Source organism: Salmo trutta, chromosome 33 (assembly GCF_901001165.1).
Source record: "Salmo trutta chromosome 33, fSalTru1.1, whole genome shotgun sequence".
NCBI classification, from domain to species: domain Eukaryota; kingdom Metazoa; phylum Chordata; class Actinopteri; order Salmoniformes; family Salmonidae; genus Salmo; species Salmo trutta.
In genome coordinates, this window is record NC_042989.1 from 24622126 (window position 1) to 24645383 (window position 23258).

At 44.9% G+C, this 23258-nt stretch overlaps 1 protein-coding gene across 4 annotated transcripts in view; it reads right to left on the reverse strand.

The window, feature by feature from the left end:
- LOC115172737 (ral GTPase-activating protein subunit alpha-2) overlaps nt 1-23258 on the reverse strand; it is a 200117-nt gene that overhangs the window by 67121 nt on the left and 109738 nt on the right. For all 4 annotated transcript variants that reach the window (XM_029730450.1, XM_029730447.1, XM_029730449.1 and 1 more), the window contains 10 exons: nt 18710-18808; nt 18443-18598; nt 10498-10626; nt 10056-10184; nt 9826-9884; nt 9476-9584; nt 6630-6740; nt 6442-6510; nt 6013-6150; nt 1500-1680 (listed from right to left, as the gene is read on the reverse strand). In XM_029730450.1, coding sequence (XP_029586310.1) covers nt 1500-1680; nt 6013-6150; nt 6442-6510; nt 6630-6740; nt 9476-9584; nt 9826-9884; nt 10056-10184; nt 10498-10626; nt 18443-18598; nt 18710-18808 — 1180 coding nt within the window. The remainder of the gene's footprint in view (nt 1-1499; nt 1681-6012; nt 6151-6441; nt 6511-6629; nt 6741-9475; nt 9585-9825; nt 9885-10055; nt 10185-10497; nt 10627-18442; nt 18599-18709; nt 18809-23258) is intronic.

Here is a 23258-nt window from a genome sequence, read left to right on the forward strand (position 1 = left end):
AATACATAACCTAATGGCAACACAAGGTCACTAATAAAAATAATTTTTAGATGTCTCTTTGATAATGGGTCCTCTCCCTGGGGCAGAGCACTAATGGTTATCTCTTTAAACATTCCATTCCATGTGTTAGTCTAGTCAATATTAGGTCAAAACATTAACATTTAATAGAGTAGCTACATCCAAATGGAAGGTTACCTATTAAAAACTGTAAATCCCCCCCACTGCCCATTTCCCAGGTGGTTTGGGAGAGGAAGAGTGTGGTCTGGATGAGGAAGAGTTATATGTAAAACAAGCAGGGGCAGCTGGGCACACACCTTGGATGACAGGGCACTCAAAAGCATTCTATTGCTCAAACGCACCGTCTCTAACGCTCAAACGCGCCGTCTCCAACGCGCCGCCTCTGACGCTCAAACGCGCCGCCTCTAACGCACAGTCTGTAACGCACAGTCTCTAACTCACAAACGCACAGTCTCTAAGGCAAAGTCTCTAACGCACAAACGCACAGTCTAACGCACAAACGCAGTCTCTAACGCAGTCTAACGCACAGTCTCTAACGCACAAAAGCACAGTCTCTAACGCACAAACACACAGTCTAACGCACAAACACACAGTCTCTAACGCACAAACACACAGTCTCTAACGCAGTCTCTAATGCACAAACGCAGTCTCTAACGCACAAACGCACAGTCTAACGCACAAACGCAGTCTCTAACGCAGTCTAACGCAGTCTAACGCAGTCTAACGCAGAGTCTAACGCACAAAAGCACAGTCTCTAACGCACAAACACACAGTCTCTAACGCACAAACACACAGTCTAACGCACAAACACACAGTCTAACGCACAAACACACAGTCTCTAATGCACAAACACACAGTCTCTAACACAGTCTCTAACGCACAAACACAGTCTCTAACGCACAAACGCAGTTTCTAACGCACAAACGCACAGTCTCTAACGCACAAACGCACAGTCTCTAACGCACAAACGCACAGTCTCTAACGCACAAACGCACAGTCTCTAACGCACAAACGCACAGTCTCTAACGCACAAACGCAGTCTCTAACGCACAAACGCTGTCTCTAACGCACAAACGCACAGTCTAACACACAGTCTAACACACAAACGCAGTCTCTAACGCAATCTAACGCAGTCTAACGCACAGACTCTAACGCACAAAAGCACAGTCTCTAACGCACAAACACAGCCTCTAACGCAGTCTCTAGCGCACAAACGCAGTCTCTAACGCACAAACACACTGTCTCTAACACACAAACACACTGTCTAACACACAAACACACTGTCTAACACACAAACACACTGTCTAACACACAAACATACTGTTTCTAACACACAAACGTACACAGCCCTCCTTTAATTTCTCTGTCAGCCCTAGAACAATCTCCTACACAGCAGGTACTAAATCTGCCCATCCTGCCTCCTGCTGTGTTGGTGACAGTGGTTAGGGCAGTGACAGTTGTGAGGTCTCAGGTCTCCTTACCCTCGGCAACAGTGAGCAGGTTTCCAAAGTCTGCAGCGGTGTGTGAGGGCGGGGGCTCAGAATTCTTGACCTGGCCCAGCATGAGGAAGGGGTCGTAGTCAGTGGAGAGGTCAGACAGGCTCAGGAGGTAGTGGCTCTGCTGGGTGTGCAGGTTGGAGCCAGAGACACAACAGTGAAGCACCTACCGAACAGGATTGAAGATAGGAGTCAACACCTAAAGCAACTACAAGAGGAAAACAGTGGTAATGTGGTAATCTTGCATGTGGCATGTGGTGGTAACCTTGGATACAGTCACTGCTACTGTTCCTTTGCGTGGCTGGCTGCACAGCATCAACGAGCACATGGGACTCATAAATGAGGTACATCACACACTCAAACAGACACACTACCCAGTCTGCCTGAGATTAAAGCATGCAACAGTGGTGGCATTGACCAACAGCGGGAGCCAGTGAATAGCTGAACAACACTGACCTTACAGTATCTGAAACAAAGGTGAAGTAACTAAGTAAGTTACTAACTAAGTAAGAGGAAAATGATACAGTAATCTCGAACGCAGAGGTTGCAAGTATGGAAGATAATCATTGCTTATTGCACTTCGAATGGTTCAGGAACATACGGAGGAGGAATATACAGTCTGTTTGTCATGGTGAGACGGCCATCTAAGAGAAGAGAAGCTCTTTATTGCCACTAATCCATTTCTCCTGTGATGAGTGTATCGATCTGCATAACAGATGGTACGGCATCAGTCCTGTGGGTTGGCAGGACTAGATAAGACCCGCTGGGTCAGTTGATTACACTGATTGGACAGGTTTACTCTGTTTGATTTAATTAAGATTTTATCCCTCTGCTCATGTTGCCACACACACACACACACACACACACACACACACACACACACACACACACACACACCTGTGTGCTGTAAGCAGAGAAATGCTTGGAAGCTACGCCTGACATATTAGACAATAGCAAACTGTGGGGCCTCTTACACTGAGTGGGTGGACTTGGTAAACCCTTTGTGGAGGCTGGTCCATGTAAATGAATGGCTAATCCCATTCAACACACACATACACACTTGGCTGAGGCTCAGAGGAGAGGCGCAGGTTCTGTCATCTGAAACAGTATTGTGTGGGGAAATGCAGACAGTATGTGGATTATTATGCCTAACAGTCCTCTGGGCATGGGGGGGGGGATTAGAGTTTATGGTGAAAAGGCCAGAACCAAACAGCTGCCACACCAAAGCCCCAAAGTGGTTCCTCTGTGGAGGAGAAAAAAAATCTTTGGCTTGCTTGACAACTAAGTGGCTGCACATCACATAGCAACAGTTCCAGGAAGGTAACACACACTCGAACAAACATGGATACGTGCAGATGTGCAGAGGCACATATGCACACTCACTCAGACGCACAAAAACATACACACAAGCAAATAGACCACTCACGCATGCACGCGTACGCACAGCGAGGGGAGGGTGCAGCTGCTGAGGCAGGCAGAGAGCAGATGGAGGAGCCGGAGTGGAGCTCCAGTGAACCAATAAGGTCCAGAGCAATCATGCCTTTTACACAGAGAAGCCTCATGCTGTTAGACACAAATACACCAAAAAGTTCAAATCCTCAGCAGAGATGCAGAAATGTCCCATCTCTCTTCATCATTGTATGAATGGCTCACTTTTAAGTTTAATCTGCTCATTGATTTGTTAAGGGAAACATCTGATACAAATCCAGAAGCGAGGCAGAATAAAGTATGCATAAACAAGACAAATTGCTTTATTCATTTTGTGAGGTTTACTGCTATGTAAATTAGTGCCTAGCTGAAAAGACTGAGTAAAGAATAACTTTATAAACTTTACTGTGATGTGCTCAATAGAACAACAAATAACATTGAATTCCTAGATAGCAGCTGCAGTCTCTCTCATTTTAAGAAATATTCTATTAAAATCTAGACAGGCTTGTAGTTCCAGGCTTATCACGAGGACAAAGACACTAGAGGTCGACCGATTAATCGGAATGGCCGATTAATTAGGGCCGATTTCAAGTTTTCATTACACCTTTATTTAACTAGGCAAGTCAGTTAAGAACACATTCTTATTTTCAATTACGGCCTAGGAACGGTGGGTTAACTGCCTTGTTCAGGCGCAGAACGACAGATTTTTACCTTGTCAGCTCGGGGATTTAATCTTGCAACCTTACGGTTGTCCAACGCTCTAACCACCTGCTTGGCCAAGGTAAGTTGCTAGCTAGCATTAAACTTATCTTATAAAAAACAATCAATCAATTATAATCACTAGTTAACTACACATGGTTGATGATATTACTAGTTTATCTAGCCTGTCCTGCGTTGCATACAATCGATGCGGTGCGCATTCGCGAAAAAGGACTGTCGTTGCTCCAACGTGTACCTAACCATAAACATCAATGTCTTTCTTAAAATCAATACACAAGTATATATTTTTAAACCTGCATATTTAGTTAATATTGCCTGCTAACATGAATTTCTTTTAACTAGGGAAAATGTGTCACCTCTTGCAACAGAGTCAGGGTATATGCAGCAGTGAAGACTATTTCTTCCTAACAAAGACAGCCAACTTCGCCAAACGGGGGATGATTTAACAAAAGCGCATTTGCGAAAAAAGCACAATCGTTGCACGACTGTACCTAACCATAAACATCAATGCCTTTCTTAAAATCAATACACAGAAGTATATATTTTTAAACCTGCATATTTAGCTAAAAGAAATCCAGGTTAGCAGGCAATATTAACCAGGTGAAATTGTGTCACTTCTCTTGCGTTCATTGCACGCAGAGTCAGGGTATACGCAACAGTTTGGGCCGCCTGGCTCGTTGCGAACTAATTTGCCAGAATTTTATGTAATTATGACATAACATTGAAGGTTGTGCAATTTAACAGGAATATTTAGACTTAGGGATGCCACCCGTTAGATAAAATACGGAACGGTTCCGTATTTCACTGAAAGGAAAAACGTTTTGTTTTCGAAATGATAGTTTCTGGATTCTACCATATTAATGACCTAAGGCTGGTATTTCTGTGTGTTTATTATATTATAATTAAGTCTATGATTTGATAGAGCAGTCTGACTGAGTGGTGGTAGGCAGCAGCAGGCTCGTAAGCATTCATTCAAACAGCACTTTCGTGCGTTTTGCCAGCAGCTCTTCGCTGTGCTTCAAGCATTGCGCTGTTTATGACTTCAAGCCTATCAACTCCCAAGATTAGCCTGGTGTAACCGATGTGAAATGGCTAGCTAGTTAGCGGGGTGCGCGCTAATAGCGTTTCAACGTCACTCGCTCTGAGACTTGGAGTAGTTGTTCCCCTTGCTCTGCATGGGTAACGCTGCTTCGAGGGTGGCTGTTGTCGATGTGTTCCTGGTTCGAGCCCAGGTAGGAGCGAGGAGAGGGACGGAAGCTATACTGTTACACTGGCAATACTAAAGTGCCTATAAGAACATCCAATAGTCAAAGGTATATGAAATACAAATCGTATTGAGAGAAATAGTCCTATAATTCCTATAATAACTACAACCTAAAACTTCTTACCTGGGAATATTGAAGACTCATGTTAAAAGGAACCACCAGCTTTCATATGTTCATGTTCTGAGCAAGGAACTTAAACGTTAGCTTTCTTACATGGCACATATCGCACTTTTACTTTCTTCTCCAACACTTTGTTTTTGGATTATTTAAACCAAATTGAACATGTTTCATTATTTATTTGAGGCTAAATTGATTTTATTGATGTATTATATTAAGTTAAAATAAGTGTTCATTCAGTATTGTTGTAATTGTCATTATTACAAAACATTTTTTTATAAAAAAAAAATAAAAAAAAATAATAATAATTAAAAAAAATAAAAAAATAAAAAAATAAATATGTATATTTTTTAATGATAATAATTAAAAAAAACAAAAAAAAAATAAAAAATAATAATAATAATAATAATAGTAAAAAATAATAATAATAACAATTAAAATTAAAATAAAAAATCGTCCGATTAATCGGTATCGGCTTTTTTTGGTCCTCCAATAATTGGTATCGGCATTGAAAAATCATAATCGGTCGACCTCTAAAAGACACATCTAAATAATTTGACCATTTCTTATCAGGGTTGACATCCATATAAAGGTTTGTGTTTGACCGCATCTGTCAAACCTCCAATGAATAACACCTCATTCATTTAGCCTGACGCTCAGCCTCTTCCTCAGCATTTAAATCTCTAAATAAGGGTTCAAACACCCAATCGGTCAAAATAAAAAGACGAGAAACAAAACTAAACCTGTTATAAATGAATGTTTTTGAGTATTACATGTGTAATAGCAAACAGGTGGGGTGGTTAGGTGGGCATTCTCACATAACAGTAGAAACTGGAAACAAAAATTGGAAACTGAATTTCCAAGGCGGCATAGAATAAACTTTAAAATGTTGAATAGGGCATCTGAATAGGGCTGTGGTGGAAGTAAGACAAAGTACTTTGACACTGTATTCTCTCTCTGTTACCCACCCTGTAGATGTAGTCGAGCAGAGGGGCCTTGTGGGATGTGGAGTCCTCCAGCACAGGCATGGTGATGGGCTCCAGCAGCATACTCAGGGGCATGGCCATGCACCAGTCCAGCAGGCACAGCAGCAGAGACACCATTAGCTGAGTCATACAAAGAGAGGAGAGGCCTTTTCCATTAGCCCAGCACCCTCCACACACAATGAAGCCTACTGTACGCAAAGATAATCAATAAAACAGCTAGGGAGGGGATGAGGGAGGGAGTGAGGTAGGGACAGAGAGGGAGGTCTGGAGGGAGAAAAGAGAGAGAGCTGGAGAAAAGGAGAGAGAAATCAGGAGGGGAAAGACACAAATAGGGCCCAGATAGAACAAGATTCCTGTGCAAATGCACTTGCTACATCTATGAAAAAAGGGTCCTTTAGCATTTCCCCGTACCTTTTTGTCAGCCTCCACTGCCGAGTGCTCTGCGCTCGGCAACAGAAATGCTATAGTAGCCACAAAGATCTGCATGGGACAAAAATAAGGGGACATGTTGAATCTATATATTTCTCAAGTGAAAGAAGATAGCATGTCTGATAAAAGGAGATGCTTAGGTGAGCTGAGGGGGAGCCGTGTCTTCCTACCTCAATGATTTTCTTTGGGAGAGAGCGCTCTAGCCTCTGGAGGTGTTCCCAGTGAGAGATGAGGAGCTGGAACAGGTCACAGGCTACATGAGCCACAGCCTTGTTCCCAAACTGACGAGCGAGCAAGAGAGTGAGAGAGAGAGACCCGGTAATTATCAAAATCCAGAAAAGAGATGTTAAATTCTACAACCACCTAAAAGGAAGCGATTCCCAAACCTTCCATAACAAAGCCATCACATACAGAGATGAACCTGGAGAAGAGTCCCCTAAGCAAGCTGGTCCTGGGGCTCTGTTCACAAACACACCCCACAGAGCCCCAGGACAGCAACACAATTAGACCCAACCAAATCATGAGAAAACAAAAAGATAATTGCTTGACACATTGAAAATAATTAACAAAAAACAGAGCAAACTAAAATGCTATTTGGCCCTAACCAGAGTACACAGTGGCAGAATACCAGACCACAGTGACTGACCCAAACTTAAGGAAAGCTTTGACTACGTACAGACTCCATGAGCATAGCCTTGCTATTGAGAAAGGCCACCGTAGGCAGACCTGGCTCTCAAGAGAAGACAGGCTATGTGCACACTGCCCACAAAATGAGGTGGAAACTGAGCTGCACTTCCTAACCTCCTGCCAAATGTATAAATCATATCAGAGACACATATTTCCCTCAGATTACATGGGTCCACAAAGAATTAGAAAACAAACCCGATTTTGATAAACTCCCATATCTACAGGGTGAAATACCACAGCATGCCAACACAGCAGCAAGATTCGTGAGCTGTTGCTACAAGAAAAGGGCAACCTTCCATTGTAAATACAACCCATATTTATGTTAATCTATTTTCCCTCTTGTACTTTAACCATTTGCACATCGTTACATTACTGTATATATACATAACATTTGTAATGTCTTTATTCTTTTGGAACTTTGTGAGTGAAATGTTTACTGTTCATTTTTATTGTTTATTTCACTTTTGTATATTATCTACTTCACTTGCTTTGGCAATGTTAACAAACCCAGCAAAAAAATACATGTCCTCTCACTGTCAACTGCGTTTATTGTCAGCAAACTTAACATGTGTAAATATTTGTATGAACATAACAAGATTCAACAACTGAGATATAAATTGAACAAGTTCCACAGACATGTGACTAACAGAAATTGAATAATGTGTCCCTGAACAAAGGGGGGGGTCAAAATCAAAAGCAGCAGTCAGTGTCTGGTGTGGCCACCCGCTGCATTAAGTACTGATCCCAGTATTAAGTACTGATCCCAGTATTGATCCCACTCCAGAGTACAGGCATCGGTGTAACGCTCATTCCTTTGACGATAAACGCGAATCCGACCATCACCCCTGGTGAGACAAAACCGCGACTCGTCAGTGAAGAGCACTTTTTGCCAGTCCTGTCTGGTCCAGCGACGGTGGGTTTGTGCCCATAGGCAACGTTGTTGCCGGTGATATCTGGTGAGGACCTGCCTTACAACAGGCCTACAAGCCCTCAGTCCAGCCTCTCTCAGCCTATTGTGGACAGTCTGAGCACTGATGGAGGAATTGTGCGTTCCTGGTGTAATCCAGGCAGTTGTTGTTGCCATTCTATACCTGTCCCGCAGGTGTGATGTTCGGATGTACCGATCCTGTGCAGGTGTTGTTACACGTGGTCTGCCACTGCGAGGACAATCAGCTGTCCGTCCTGTCTCCCTGTAGCGCTGTCTTAGTCATCTCACAGTACGGACATTGCAATTTATTGCCCTGGCCACATGTGCAGTCCTCATGCCTCCTTGCAACATGCCTAAGGCATGTTCACACAGATGAGCAGGGACCCTGGGCATCTTTCTTTTGGTGTTTTTCAGAGTCAGTAGAAATACCTCTTTAGTGTCCTAAGTTTTCATAACTGGGACTTTAATTGCCTACCGTCTGCAAACTGTTAGTGTCTTAACGACCGTTCCACAGGTGCAGGTTCATTAATTGTTTATGGTTCATTGAACAAGCATGGGAAACAGTGTTTAAACCCTTTACAATGAAGACCTGTGAAGTTTGGATTTTTATGAATTATCTTTGAAAGACAGGGTCCTGAAAAAGGGACGTTTCTTTTTTTGCTGAGTTGATGTTTCCCATGCCAATGAAGCTCCTTGAATGTAATTTAATTGAGAGCGCGCACGAGAGAGAGGACAGTAAACGAGAGATCAGGCTTCAAGGTGTTCTGGGAAGTCAACAACGTAGTAGGATGAGTAATTGTATAAAACTATTATGGGGACCTCTGGCATAACAGAAAAAGGTATGAAAATGTCTTGGTTCTGCAAAGAACTTTCTTTCAAACTAAAGTTTATGGACCGATTGGCAGGCCCAGTTGTGTTGTTAAAAATGGGGATCTGTAATTCAAGGCACAGAAATAGAATGTCCCCTGTTTTCTAGCGGAATGCCTATTGACATGTAACAAGAGCAGACAATGCAGGATTGCAAAAATGGCCCAATACAAAGACAGATCCAGAGAGTTCAGCACCTGCTTTCAGAAAAGCACCCCTCCCTCCGTTCACCCACTCATCCCCTTTATTTTGGGCCAGCCGGATGTGTGCATCAGGTTGGGCAGGGCAGTGAATACTGCTCCATTAGAGGGGTATTGCACCAGCAAGAAACTTAAATGCTTAAATTGGCCTGCATCCACTGAGCGCGAGTGGTCTGGAAATTACACCACCGCCCCCAAGCTCTTTTCCCAAAAACCCTCAGGAAACACTGGTTCTCTCTGCATCTAGCAGAGGTTTTCAAAAACATACTGTCCAGGAGTCACGCCACTGAGCACGTTGTCACTCACATAGACGCTGATGCATCAACACACTCACCTTTAGTGTTACGCCCAGTACATTGATGGCATCCTTGACCTGGTGGTGAATATTATTCTGCATCAGTTCCTCACATACCCACAGGCCCAGACTACATACAGCTATACACCTAGAACACACAGAAGACCAGTGAGAGAATACTGATGCACGCTATGGGACCAATTACATTCTTACTCATGTTGTATCTCTGAAGTCGCATTACCCTCTTTTCATTTTCTTCTTACATTACACAAATTCATCAAATCTTTTATTTCATTATACTATTTCGTTGAAATCTGAACATGAATCCAATCAGTCCCATTCCCTCCACACGACTGTACCTTTCTTCTGTACCCCCATCGCTTTCATACCTGGCTGCCTCACAGGGTTCATTGCGTGCCGTCTTCAGTAAGATGTTGACCAGATAGTCCTGAAAGGAGAGGACAGAGAAGACATGATGAACAATCCACTTCATATACCACCCAAAATGTCCATTTTATTCATCAAGATACTTCAACTCTATCTCCTACACAGTGTTTTTATTAGTTTGCTGTCTGAGTATTTACTGAAAGGACAAAGTAAATGTAAGAACTATGAATACCTTAATGTCCTCGTTCCCGACGACGATGTCATCAGTTCCAGGAACAGTCTGCAGCAGAGGAATCTGCAAGTAGAGGTTGGGAAAGCAGACCAGCGACCCAAGGACGGTCTGTGCGTCAATCCTCGGAGCCTTTCAGATGAAAATAACACACATTCATTGTCTCGTCACTACAGAACTCTGATTATGTTGCATGACACATTTTCTTGAAGGAAAAGCCTCCAGGAGAAAAGCCTCCAGGAGCGGCAGCATTATGTCCTTTAACTCACTGAATATGTTGTTTCTATGGAGTTGAATACTGTGTAGTACATTCAACACACCTATCTGAACTTCTAAATGAAGTATAGCAGAATATGTTTAACGATCCTAAATACATTTGAATACATATTGCATCACATTTGACGTAAGCCTGCCTGCCTGTGTGTCTGTGTGCGTGTCTGTGTACCTCGGAGGTGTCGTGGCTGAGGATGCGTGCTGCAGCGGTGATGAAGTCTCCCACCAGCATAGTGAAGCCAGGCAGGCCCAGGTAGAAGAAGCGTGGGGAACAGGAACGGATCACTGTGTTTAGAACGTCCTGAGAGGGAACACAAACACACCACACAGATGGACATGGTGGTCAGGTCAATGGATGGATTGAATGAATGAGCAGTAAAATAAAGACAGAGCCATATCTTTTGTAAGCAGGTGGCATGTATTTCTGATATTGTGATGGGTGTATTTTGGGGAATGGACAGAGACTGAGCTCTGGAAAAGAATGACAGCATAGTAGTGCATCCCAAATTGCTACAAATATGACAACAGTGCACTCAGGAGAGCACAGCATTTCACAGTCCATATCTTACAAAAACAAAATGAGAGTGTGAATGAGGGATGGAGAAAAGGGGAGGGGAAGAAAGAGGCAGCAGATGGGTTGATCACACAGCACAAGGGAAGGGGAATGGTGTAACAAAAGTACCACACACACACACACACACACACACACACACACACACACACACACACACACACACACACACACACACACACACACACACACTATTAAAAAAAGTATTGAAGAGGGATTTAAGTATGTGTGAGCAGAACGTACCGCTCCACAATAACAATGGTCGATGGTCATCTCATTACCCTGATGGCTAGTAAAGTCCAGTGTACTGAAAACATGCATTGGGTTGGGTATATTAATAAAGTACTGTGTCTAATAAAGAAGTGAAATCGGTTGCAGTGGATTACCTCACATTGCCTTAAATGTCAGGAGTGAACTGAAATTCTTGAGATAAGAATGTAATAGAACTACATGGGGGGGGGGGTTGTTTGCTTAACTGTGTGTGTGTGTGTGTGTGTGTGTGTGTGTGTGTGTGTGCACAGCCAAGGTCCAGGCCAGGAACACCTGCCTTTTGGATAGCTGTAAACGTGTGTAAATCAGGTGGTTCAAACAGCGGCCTTGTGTCTCCCTAAGTCCTAAACCCCAGTACACCTCAGCAAACACCCGACACACTCCTCCCCAACCCCTCCCCTCCCCAACCCACCCACTACATTAATCCCTCAAATGAAGCCTTTGTAGACACAGAGTGGAGAAACAAAAGAGGAATATAAAAACACACAGGCAATAAGGAACCAGTCAAAACATAGCGCGTCGGCAGTGTCGGGTTTGGAGGCCCATTTTACCCTAATTTCTGCTGTAATTGACCTCTGAGAGGCGTAATGTCGGCTGATCGCCTGAAGTTAGCGTTTTAGGGGAAGCATTTCCATTCTGCCTGTAAGTAGAGGGAGCTGGAAGTGAAAGGAGTGTGTGGTAGTAGAGATTTGAGCACTGCTGCATGCGGTGGGGCTGAGGGTTGGCACTAGGATTGGCCTGCTCTGCTCTGTTCAACAAAAGGTGCATTAATACAAGCCTGACAGGAGGCTTCTTCAATTCTGCCGTGTTTGGTAGGCACACAACCCACATTTCTGACATGGAATGAAATATTTCCCCATTTACTGGTCATTAGTGACATCATGACACTGCTATCAGGAGTTTGTAAAATGGGATTTTCCCAGTCGAGGCATGTTAATAGGTAGTGCCCATCTGTATGGCCATGTCAAGGAGCAGAGGTGCTTTTGGAGGGTTTAATCATCAACTAAACCGCTGGGTTTTGAACCGCAGCACAGCTCAACTGTCACATTTCCCTCTCTCCACAGACGGCCGTTACACAGATGAAACAATCCCTGTTTCTCTGATAAATTGAGGGGGAAAAAGAAAGCGATGGTTTTGCACAGGGAGAGCAGGTGTTAGAGAGATGTTTAATGACTGGCTCACACAACCCTAGGAGGCACATTTAATGCACAAGCAACAACTTTTCAGTAGGCTGAACAGCACTCTTATTAAATAGATTACTGCCATTGTACAAAGGCCAAGGTAATGCTACTGCAGACTCGGTAGACTGCGCGCGAGACAGAGAGAGACAGACTGGACAATACCTTCATAGCCCCTCCTTTTTAGTGAAAAAACCCTGTCATGTTATATTTGCAAACATGTGCAGTGCTTAAATATTGTATAATCAGAGTATTTTTGTTGTTGTTGAACATTTCAAGAATAGACAGACCATTAAAATACAAAGAAATGGGGAAAATATATAGGGAGAATTTGAGTGGGACAGAGTAGCCTAAAGAGAGAAGAACAGTAGATTGTGGAGGGATACTGCAGGGGAGGGTGGATAGAGGAAGAAGGAGGGGAGGGGGATGGAGTAAGAGGCACATTGTTATGTAAAGCAGGCGTGCGGCTGGGCTGTCCCTCCATTGTGTGGCGTGAGGACTCTTTCTCCGGCCAATTTGAACACGCTCCAGCACCCAGCCAGCTCAGCACTGGCGGCCAGGCCCCATATTATATTTAGGCACAACAAAAGCTGGAGAATGCCACACTGTCCCTCCTGGCCGGCCCCCTCATTTCTCTACAACGCATTCCCCGGGTGCCCCCCTTCCTCCACAATCTCTCCCTCACGGTCATCTCCGGCCCCGGTCATCTCCAGCTCTCCAGGTCAACGTGTCACTAATGGAGCACGACAGACGTCAGTCCATAATTAATCACAAATACACGGCAGGAGCTCAAACATTACTTAACGACATGGAAAACATTCTAATAAGCTTGTTGTGCTGCCAAGGCGCAATATAAACCCGTCGGCAGAGGGAAAAAAAACTAAATCATTTATTTACAGTTTTTCCCCCTTCAATCTCTTTCCAACTCATTCCCTCTCCTGTTTTCAGAGCAGCCAACCTGCTAACCAGGCAGGCGGGCAGGGTGTGGTTAGATAGAGGAGGACCGTGCTGGAGTGAGCGGAGACAACATGCTAAAACAGTGTGCCCTCATCACCACCGGCTGGCAGGAGGCGACAGAGAGAGGTCTGGAGAGATCCAGTTAACAGCTGAGCAGAGGCCTAGAAAACGCAAGACTACACTGGCGTGAACCCAGATGACTCTTACCTACGCACAATATATTACATCACCATCTTCATCAACATTCCTCACATTTACCTTAGCTAGTCCAGAACAGGTAAAAGGGGTAAAGGTAATGCATAAGCAATGTCATCATCAGCAGGACCTATGTCAACACATGACAAGAACAGGACGATAAGCATGTGCTATGTACCAGCGACAGTGCATTGCATCTTGCTGCTCTTGTATCGAAATGACAATGCAACAAAGCTAAGATGCCTTTGGCTATAGCCCCATCTAGTGTTTTTTTTAACCCACCTACACTCCCCCACATTTGGGGGACTAACCTATTTTTTTTATATTAAAATGTTTATTTATTATTCAAATGTTTTATAATGAACAAAAGTAACATGCAACAATTTCAAAGATTTTACTGAGTTACAGTTGATTTAATGAAATCAGTCACATGAAATAAATTCATTAGGCCCTGATCTATGGATTTCACATGACTGGGAATACAGATGTGCATCTGTTGGACACAGATACTTTAAAAAAAGGTAGGGGCTTGGATCCAAAAAAAAGTCAGTATCTGGTGTGACCACCATTTGCCTCATGCAGCGCGATACAGCTCCTTCGCATAGAGTTGACCAGTCTGTTGATTGTGGCCTGTGGAATGCTGTCCCACTCCAGTGTGAAGTTGCTGGATATTGGCGAGAACTGGAACACGCTGTTGTACACGTCGATCCAGGGCACCTCAAACATGCTCAATGGGTGACATTGCAGGCCATGGAAGAACTGGGACATTTTCAGCTTCCAATAGTGTACAGATCCTTGCGACATGGGGCCGTGCATTATCTTGCTAAAACATGAGGTAATGGCGGTGGATGAATGGCATGACAATGGGCCTCAAGGTCTCATCACGGTATCTCTATGCATTCAAACTGCCATCGATAAAACGCATGTTCGTTGTCCGTAGCTTAAACCTGCCCTTCAGCTTCATTAAATAGTACCTGCAAAACACCAGTCTCAACGTCAACAGTGAAGAGGTGACTCCGGGATGCTGGCCTTCTAGGCAGAGTTGCAAAGATAAAGCCATATCTCAGACTGGACAATAAAAATAAAAGATTAAGATGGGCAAAAGAACACAGACACTGGACAGATGAACACTGCCTAGAAGGCCAGCATCCCGGAGTCACCTCTTCACTGTTGACGTTGAGACTGGTGTTTGGCGGGTACTATTTAATGAAGCTGCCAGTTGAGGACTTGTGAGGTGTCTGTTTCTCAAACTAGACACTCTAATGTACTTGTCCTCTTGATTAGTTGTGCACCAGGGCCTCCCACTCCTCTTTCTATTCTGGTTAGAGCCAGTCTGCACTGTATTGTGAAGGGAGTAGTACACAGCGTTGTATGAGATATTCAGTTTCTTGAAAATTTCTGCATTGGAATAGCCTTCATTTCTCAGAACAAGAATAGACTGACGAGTTTCAGAAGAAAGTTCTTTGTTTCTGGCCATTTTGAGCCTGTAATTGAACCCACAAATGCTGATGCTCCAGATACTCAACTAGTATAAAGGGCAGTTGTATTGCTTCTTTAAATCAGAACAACAGTTTTCAGCTGTGCTAACATAATTGCAAAAGGGTTTTCGAATGATAAATTAGTCTTAAAATGATAAACTTGGATTAGCTAACACAACGTGCCACTGGAACACAGGAGTGATGGTTGCTATATTGGGACTCTGTAAGCCTATGTAGATATTCCATTTTAAAAAAAATCTGCCGTTTCCAGCTACAATAGTCATTTACAACATTAACAATGTCTACAGTGTAATTCTGATCAATTTGATGTTATTTTAAAATCGACAAAAAAATTTGCTATTCTTTCAAAAACAAGGACATTTCTAAGTGATTCCAAACTTTTGAACGGGGCATCAGGTAGCAGGTAGTGGTTAGAGCGTTGGGCCAGTAACCAAAAGGTTGCTGGATCAAATCCTCGAGCTAACAAGGTAAAAATCTGTCATTCTGCCCCTGAACAGGGCAGTTAACCTACTGTTCCCCGGTAGGCCGTCATTGTAAATAAGTACTTGTTCTTAACTGACTTGCCTAGTTAAATAAAGGTTACATTAAAAAAAAGATTCATATGACTGGCGATGAGGAGCGCCTTTCCTTTGTATATGAAATCAGGACCATCCCCAATACGCTTGACCTCATCTTTACTAGATGCTGTTCTTCTACTAATCTCACTGCAACTCCCCTCCAAGTCTCCGACCACTACCTTGTATCCTTTTCCCTCTCGCTCTCCTCCAACACTACTCACTCTGCCCCTACTCAGATGGTATTTCGCTGTCGCAACCTTCACTCTCTCTCTCCTGCTACTCTCTCCTCTTCCATCCTATCATCTCTTCCCTCTGCTCAATCCTTCTCCAACCAATCTCCTGATTCTGCTTCCTCAACCCTCCTCTCCTCCCTTTCTGCATCCTTTGACTCTCTATGTCCCCTATCCTCCCGGCCGGCTCGGTCCTCCCCTCCTGCTCCGTGGCTTGACGACTCACTGCGAGCTCACAGAACAGGGCTCCGGGCAGCCGAGCGGAAATGGAGGAAAACTAGCCTCCCTGCGGACCTGGCATCTTTTCACTCCCTCCTCTCCACATTTTCTTCCTCTGTTTCTGCTGCTAAAGTCACTTTCTACCACTCTAAATTCCAAACATCTGCCTCTAACCCTAGGAAGCTCTTTGCCACCTTCTCCTCCCTCCTGAATCCTCCTCCCCCCCCTCCTCCTCCCTCTCTGCGGATGACTTTGTCAACCATTTTGAAAAGAAGGTTGACGACATTCGATCCTCGTTTGTTAAGTCAAACGACACCGCTGGTCCTGCTCACGTTGCCCTACCCTATGCTTTGACCTCTTTCTCCCCTCTCTCTCCAGATGAAATCTTGCAACTTGTGACGGCCGGCCGCCCAACAACCTGCCCGCTTGACCCTATCCCCTCCTCTCTTCTCCAGACCATTTCCGGAGTCCTTCTCCCTTACCTCACCTCGCTCATCAACTCATCCTTGACCGCTGGCTACGTCCCTTCCGTCTTCAAGAGAGCGAGAGTTGCACCCCTTCTCAAAAAACCTACACTCGATCCCTCTGATGTCAACAACTACAGACCAGTATCCCTTCTTTCTTTTCTCTCCAAAACTCTTGAGCGTGCCGTCCTTGGCCAGCTCTCTTGCTATCTCTCTGAGAATTACCTTCTTGATCCAAATCAGTCAGGTTTCAAGACTGGTCATTCAACTGAGACTGCTCTTCTCTGTGTCACGGAGGCTCTCCGCACTGCTAAAGTTAACTCTCTCTCCTCTGCTCTCATCCTTCTAGACCTATCTGCTGCCCTTGATACTGTGAACCATCAGATCCTCCTCTCCACCCTCTCCGAGTTGGGCGTCTCCGGCGCGGCTCACTCTTGGATTGCGTCCTACCTGACAGGTCGCTGCTACCAGGTGGCGTGGCGAGAATCCGTCTCCGCACCACGTGCTCTCACCACTGGTGTCCCCCAGGGCTCAGTTCTAGGCCCTCTCCTATTCTCGCTTTACACCAAGTCACTTGGCTCTGTCATATCCTCACATGGTCTCTCCTATCATTGCTACGCAGACGACACACAATTAATCTTCTCCTTTCCCCCTTCTGATAACCAGGTGGCGAATCGCATCTCTGCATGTCTGGCAGACATATCAGTGTGGATGACGGATCACCACCTCAAGCTGAACCTCGGCAAGACGGAGCTGCTCTTCCTCCCGGGGAAGGACTGCCCGTTCCATGATCTCGCCATCACGGTTGACAACTCCATTGTGTCCTCCTCCCAGAGTGCTAAGAGCCTTGGCGTGACCCTGGACAACACCCTGTCGTTCTCCGCTAACATCAAGGCGGTGACCCGATCCTGTAGGTTCATGCTCTACAACATTCGCAGAGTACGACCCTGCCTTACACAGGAAGTGGCGCGGGTCCTAATCCAGGCACTTGTCATCTCCCGTCTGGATTACTGCAACTCCCTGTTGGCGGGGCTCCCTGCCTGTGCCATTAAACCCCTACAACTCATCCAGAACGCCGCAGCCCGTCTGGTGTTCAACCTTCCCAAGTTCTCTCACGTCACCCCACTCCTCCGCACACTCCACTGGCTTCCAGTTGAAGCTTGCATCTGCTACAAGACCATGGTGCTTGCCTACGGAGCTGTGAGGGGAACGGCACCTCCGTACCTTCAGGCTCTGATCAGTCCCTACACCCAAAGAAGGGCACTGCGTTCATCCACCTCTGGCCTGCTCGCCTCCCTTCCTCTGAGGAAGCACAGTTCCCGCTCAGCCCAGTCAAAACTGTTCGCTGCTCTGGCACCCCAATGGTGGAACAAGCTCCCTCACAACGCCAGGACAGCGGAGTAAATCACCACCTTCCGGAGACACCTGAAACCCCACCTCTTTAAGGAATACCTGGGATAGGATAAAGTAATCCTTCTAACCCCCCAACTATTGTAAAGTGGTTGTTCCACTGGATATCATAAGGTGAATGCACCAATTTGTAAGTCGCTCTGGATAAGAGCGTCTGCTAAATGACGTAAATGTAAATGTTGACGTGTTATTTGGTCCCACTTATCAGTGAAAACTTTTTTTGCAATCAAACCTTGTACTTTTTATGAGTGAAACTACAGCCACAGAATGTAACAGACCCAAGCTGTACTGCCAGAGCGGTCCCATTCTCTTGTTTGATAATGGCTCCCTCTTCTGGCCTTAGTTACAGGAATCTACATCAAGTTGTTTCCACATATACAGTACAGGGAACATAGAATAGCACATGAAAACAGGAAAGGCAATGTTTCGACCCCTGTGGATCTTCGTCAGGCTTTCACTTGGCCATACCTGTCTCACATGGACCCCTCATACTGAATAGATGTATTATTAACCGAAACCTGCTTAGTATAAAACTAACAGTGTCTGGCAAAAATGTCCATGTGTTACCTGGTCCTCGCTGGTGAAGCCCTTGTGCATGACTTGGTAGAGATGGACCAGGAAGTCACTATTGGGCAGCACGTCCTGGTTCTTAGTCATCATCTCACAGATTAGTTTATAGGCCTGCAGCTTCCCCGTCTTGAACTCTGCTGGCAGCATGGTGGCCTGTGGGGGAGAGGGGGAGGGAGAAAGGAGGAGAGAGGGAGAGCCACATGCATGTCTTTGATAGTTAGGTGATGTGTGTAGATGCAGTGGACCTCTGAGCAGCTGACTCACCTTGAAGAGCCAGGAGGCCAGCATTCTGAGAGGAGGGATGAAGACAGGGCGGGGAGGAGACGACTGGTTATCCACACTGATGCCCAGGTTGTCCCGGATCTGCAATTATTGCATTACTGCATTAGCCTGATTGAAAATCTATAGAATACATTGCCTTGCGAAAGTATTCACCCCCCCTTGGCGTTTTTCCTATTTTGTTGTATTACAATCTGTAATTTAAATGGGTTTGTATTTTGATTTCATGGAATGGACATACACAAAATAGTCCAAATTGGTGAAGTGAAATGAAAAAAATAACTTGTTTCAAAAAATTCAAAACATAAAAATGCTGCGTGCATATGTATTCACCCCTTTTGCTATGAAGCCCCTAAATAAGATCTGGTGCAACCAATTACCTTCAGAAGTCACATAATTAGTTAAAAAAAAGTCCACCTGTGTGCAATCTATGTGTCACCTGATCTGTCACATGATCTCAGTATATATTCACCTGTTCTGAAAGGCCCCAGAGTCTGCAACACCACTAAGCAAGGGGCACCACCAAGCAAGCGGCACCATGAAAACCAAGGAGCTCTCCAAACAGGTCAGGGACAATGTTGTGGAGAAGTACAGATCAGGGTTGGGTTATAAAAAAATATCAGAAACTTTGAACATCCCACAGAGCACCATTAATCGATTATTAAAAAATGGAAAGAAAATGGCACCACAACAAACCTGCCAAGAGAGGGCCGCCCACCAAAACTCACGGACCAGGCTAGGAGGGCATTAATCAGACAGGCAACAAAGAGACCAAAGATAACCCTGAAGAACCTGCAGAGCTCCACAGCGGAGATTGGACTATCTGTCCATAGGACCACTTTAAGCCGTACACTTCACAGAGCTGGGCTTTATGGAAGAGTGGCCAGAAAAAAGCCATCGCTTAAAGAAAAAAATAAGCAAACACGTTTGGTGTTCGCCAAGAGGCATATGGGAGACTCCCCAAACATATGGAAGAAGATACTCTGGTCAGATTAGACTAAAATTGAGTTCTTTGACCATCAAGGAAAACGCTATGTCTGGCGCAAACCCAACACCTTTCATCACCCGAGAACAACATCCCCACAGTGAAGCATGGTGGTGGCAGCATCATGCTGTGGGGATGTTTTTCATCGGCAGGGACTGGGAACCTTGGCAGAATTAAATGCATTTATTTATTTTTATTTATTTCACCTTTATTTAACCAGGTAGGCAAGTTGAGAACAAGTTCTCATTTACAATTGCGACCTGGCCAAGATAAAGCAAAGCACTTCGACAACATACAACAACACAGAGTTACACATGGAGTAAAACAAACATACAGTCAATAATACAGTAGAAAAATACGTCTATATACAATGTGAGCAAATGAGGTGAGATAAGGGAGGTAAAGGCAAAAAAAGGCCATGGTGGCAAAGTAAATACAATATAGCAAGTAAAACACTGGAATGGTAGATTTGTAGTAGAAGAAAGTGCAAAGTAGAAATAGAAATAATGGGGTGCAAAGGAGCAAAATAAATAAAATAAATTAATACAGTAGGGGAAGTGGTAGTTGTTTGGGCTAAATTATAGATGGGCTATGTACAGGTGCAGTGATCTATGAGCTGCTCTGACAGCTGGTGCTTAAAGCTAGTGAGGGAGATAAGTGTTTCCAGTTTCAGAGATTTTTGTAGTTCGTTCCAGTCATTGGCAGCAGAGAACTGGAAGGAGAGACGGCCAAAGGAGTAATTGGCTTTGGGGGTGACCAGAGATATATACCTGCTGGAGCGTGTGCTACAGGTGGGTGCTGCTATGGTGACCAGTGAGCGGAGATAAAGGGGGACTTTACCTAGCAGGGTCTTGTAGATGACCTGGAGCCAGTGGGTTTGGCGACGATTATGAAGCGAAGGCCAGCCAACGAGAGCGTACAGGTCGCAGTGGTGGGTAGTATATGGGGCTTTGGTGACAAAACGGATGGCACTGTGATAGACTGCATCCATATTGTTAAGTAGGGTATTGGAGGCTATTTTGTAAATGACATCGCCGAAGTCGAGGATCGGTAGGATGGTCAGTTTTACGAGGGTATGTTTAGCAGCATGAGTGAAGGATGCTTTGTTGCGAAATAGGAAGCCAATTCTAGAATTAACTTTGGATTGGAGATGTTTGATGTGAGTCTGGAAGGAGAGTTTACAGTCTAACCAGACACCTAGGTATTTGTAGTTGTCCACATATTCTAAGTCAGAACCGTCCAGAGTAGTGATGCTGGACAGGCGGGCAGGTGCAGGCAGCGATCGGTTGAAGAGCATGCATTTAGTTTTACTTGTATTTAGGAGCAGTTGGAGGCCACGGAAGGAGAGTTGTATGGCATTGAAGCTCGTCTGGAGGGTTGTTAACACAGTGTCCAAAGAAGGGCCAAAAGTATACAGAATGGTGCCGTCTGCGTAGAGGTGGATCAGAGAATCACCAGCAGCAAGAGCAACATCATTGATGTATACAGAGAAAAGAGTCGGCCCGAGAATTGAACCCTGTGGCACCCCCATAGAGACTGCCAGAGGTTTGGACAACAGGCCCTCCGATTTGACACACTGAACTCTATCAGAGAAGTAGTTGGTGAACCAGGCAATGCAATCATTTGAGAAACCAAGGCTATTGAGTCTGCCGATGAGGATGTGGTGATTGACAGAGTCGAAAGCTTTGGCCAGGTCAATGAATACGGCAGCACAGTATTATTTCTTATCGATGGCGGTTACGATATCGTTTAGGACCTTGAGCGTGGCTGAGGTGCACCCATGACCAGCTCTGAAACCAGATTGCATAGCGGAGAAGGTGTGGTGGGATTCGAAATGGTCGGTAATCTGTTTGTTGACTTGGCTTAGAAAGGCAGGGTAGGATGGATATAGGTCTGTAGCAATTTGGGTCAAGAGTGTCCCCTCCTTTGAAGAGGGGGATGACAGCAGCTGCTTTCCAATCTATGGGAATCTCAGACGACACGAAAGAGATGTTGAACAGGCTAGTAATAGGGGTTGCAATAATTTCAGCAGATAATTTAAGAAAGAAAGGGTCCAGATTTTGCAGCTCTTTCAGAACATCAGCTGAATGGATTTGGGAGAAGGAGAAATGGGGAAGGCTTGGGCGAGTAGCTGTGGGGGGTGCAGTGCTGTTGACTGCAGTAGGGGTAGCCAGGCGGAAAGCATGGCCAGCCGTAGAAAAATGCTTATTGAAATTCTCAATTATAGTGGGTTTATCGGTGGTGACAGAGTTTCCTATCCTCAGTGCAGTGGGCAGTTGGGAGGAGGTGTTCTTATTCTCCATGGACTTTACAATGTCCCAGAACTTTTTTGAATTTGTGTTGCAGGAAGCAAATTTCTGCTTGAAAAAGCTAGCCTTGGCTTTTCTAACTGCCTGTGTATATTGGTTTCTAACTTCCCTGAAAAGTTGCATATCACGGGGGCTGTTTGATGCTAATGCAGAACGCCACAGGATGTTTTTGTGTTGGTTAAGGGCAGTCAGGTCTGGGGAGAACCAAGGGCTCTATCTGTTCCTGGTTCTAAATTTTTTGAATGGGGCATGCTTATTTAAGATGGTGAGGAAGGCATTTAAAAAAAATAACCAGGCATCCTCTACTGACGGGATGAGGTCAATATCCTTCCAGGATACCAGGGCCAGGTCGATTAGAAAAGCTTGCTCGCTGAAATGTTTCAGGGAGCGTTTGACAGTGATGAGTGGAGGTCGTTTGACCGCTGACCCATTACGGACGCAGGCAATGAGGCAGTGATCGCTGAGATCTTCGTTGAAAACAGCGGAGGTGTATTTAGAGGGCAAGTTGGTTAGGATGATATCTATGAGGGTGCCAGTGTTTACGGCTTTGGGGTGATACCTGGTGGGTTCATTAATAATTTGTGTGAGATCAAGCTTGGATTGTAGGATGGCTGGGGTGTTAAGCATGTCCCAGTTTAGGTCACCTAGTAGCACGAGCTCTGAAGATAGATGGGGGGCAATCAGTTCACATATGGTGTCCAGAGCACAGCTGGGGGCCGAGGGTGGTCTATAGCAGGTGGCAACGGGTAAGAGACTTGTTTTTAGAGAGATGGATTTTTAAAAGTAGATGTTCAAATTGTTTGGGAACAGACCTGGATAGTAGGACAGAACTCTGCAGGCTATCTCTGCAATAGATTGCAACACCGTCCCCTTTGGCTGTGAATGAATGATGGATGGCGCTAAATACAGGAGAATTTTTGAGGGAAACCTGTTTCAGTCTCCCAGAGATTTGAGAGTGGGAAGGAGGTTCACCTTCCAGCAGGACAATGACCCTAAGCATACTGCTAAAGCAACACTTGAGTGGTTTAAGGGGAAACATTTAAATGTCTTGGAATGGCCTAGTCAAAATCCAGACCTCAATCCAATTGAGAATCAGTGGTATGACTTAAAGATCGCTGTACACCAGCGGAACCCATCCAACTTGAAGGAGCTGGAGCAGTTTTGCCTTGTAGAATGGGCAAAAATCCCAGTGACTAGATGTGCCAAGCTTATAGAGACTTACCCTAAGAGACTTACAGCT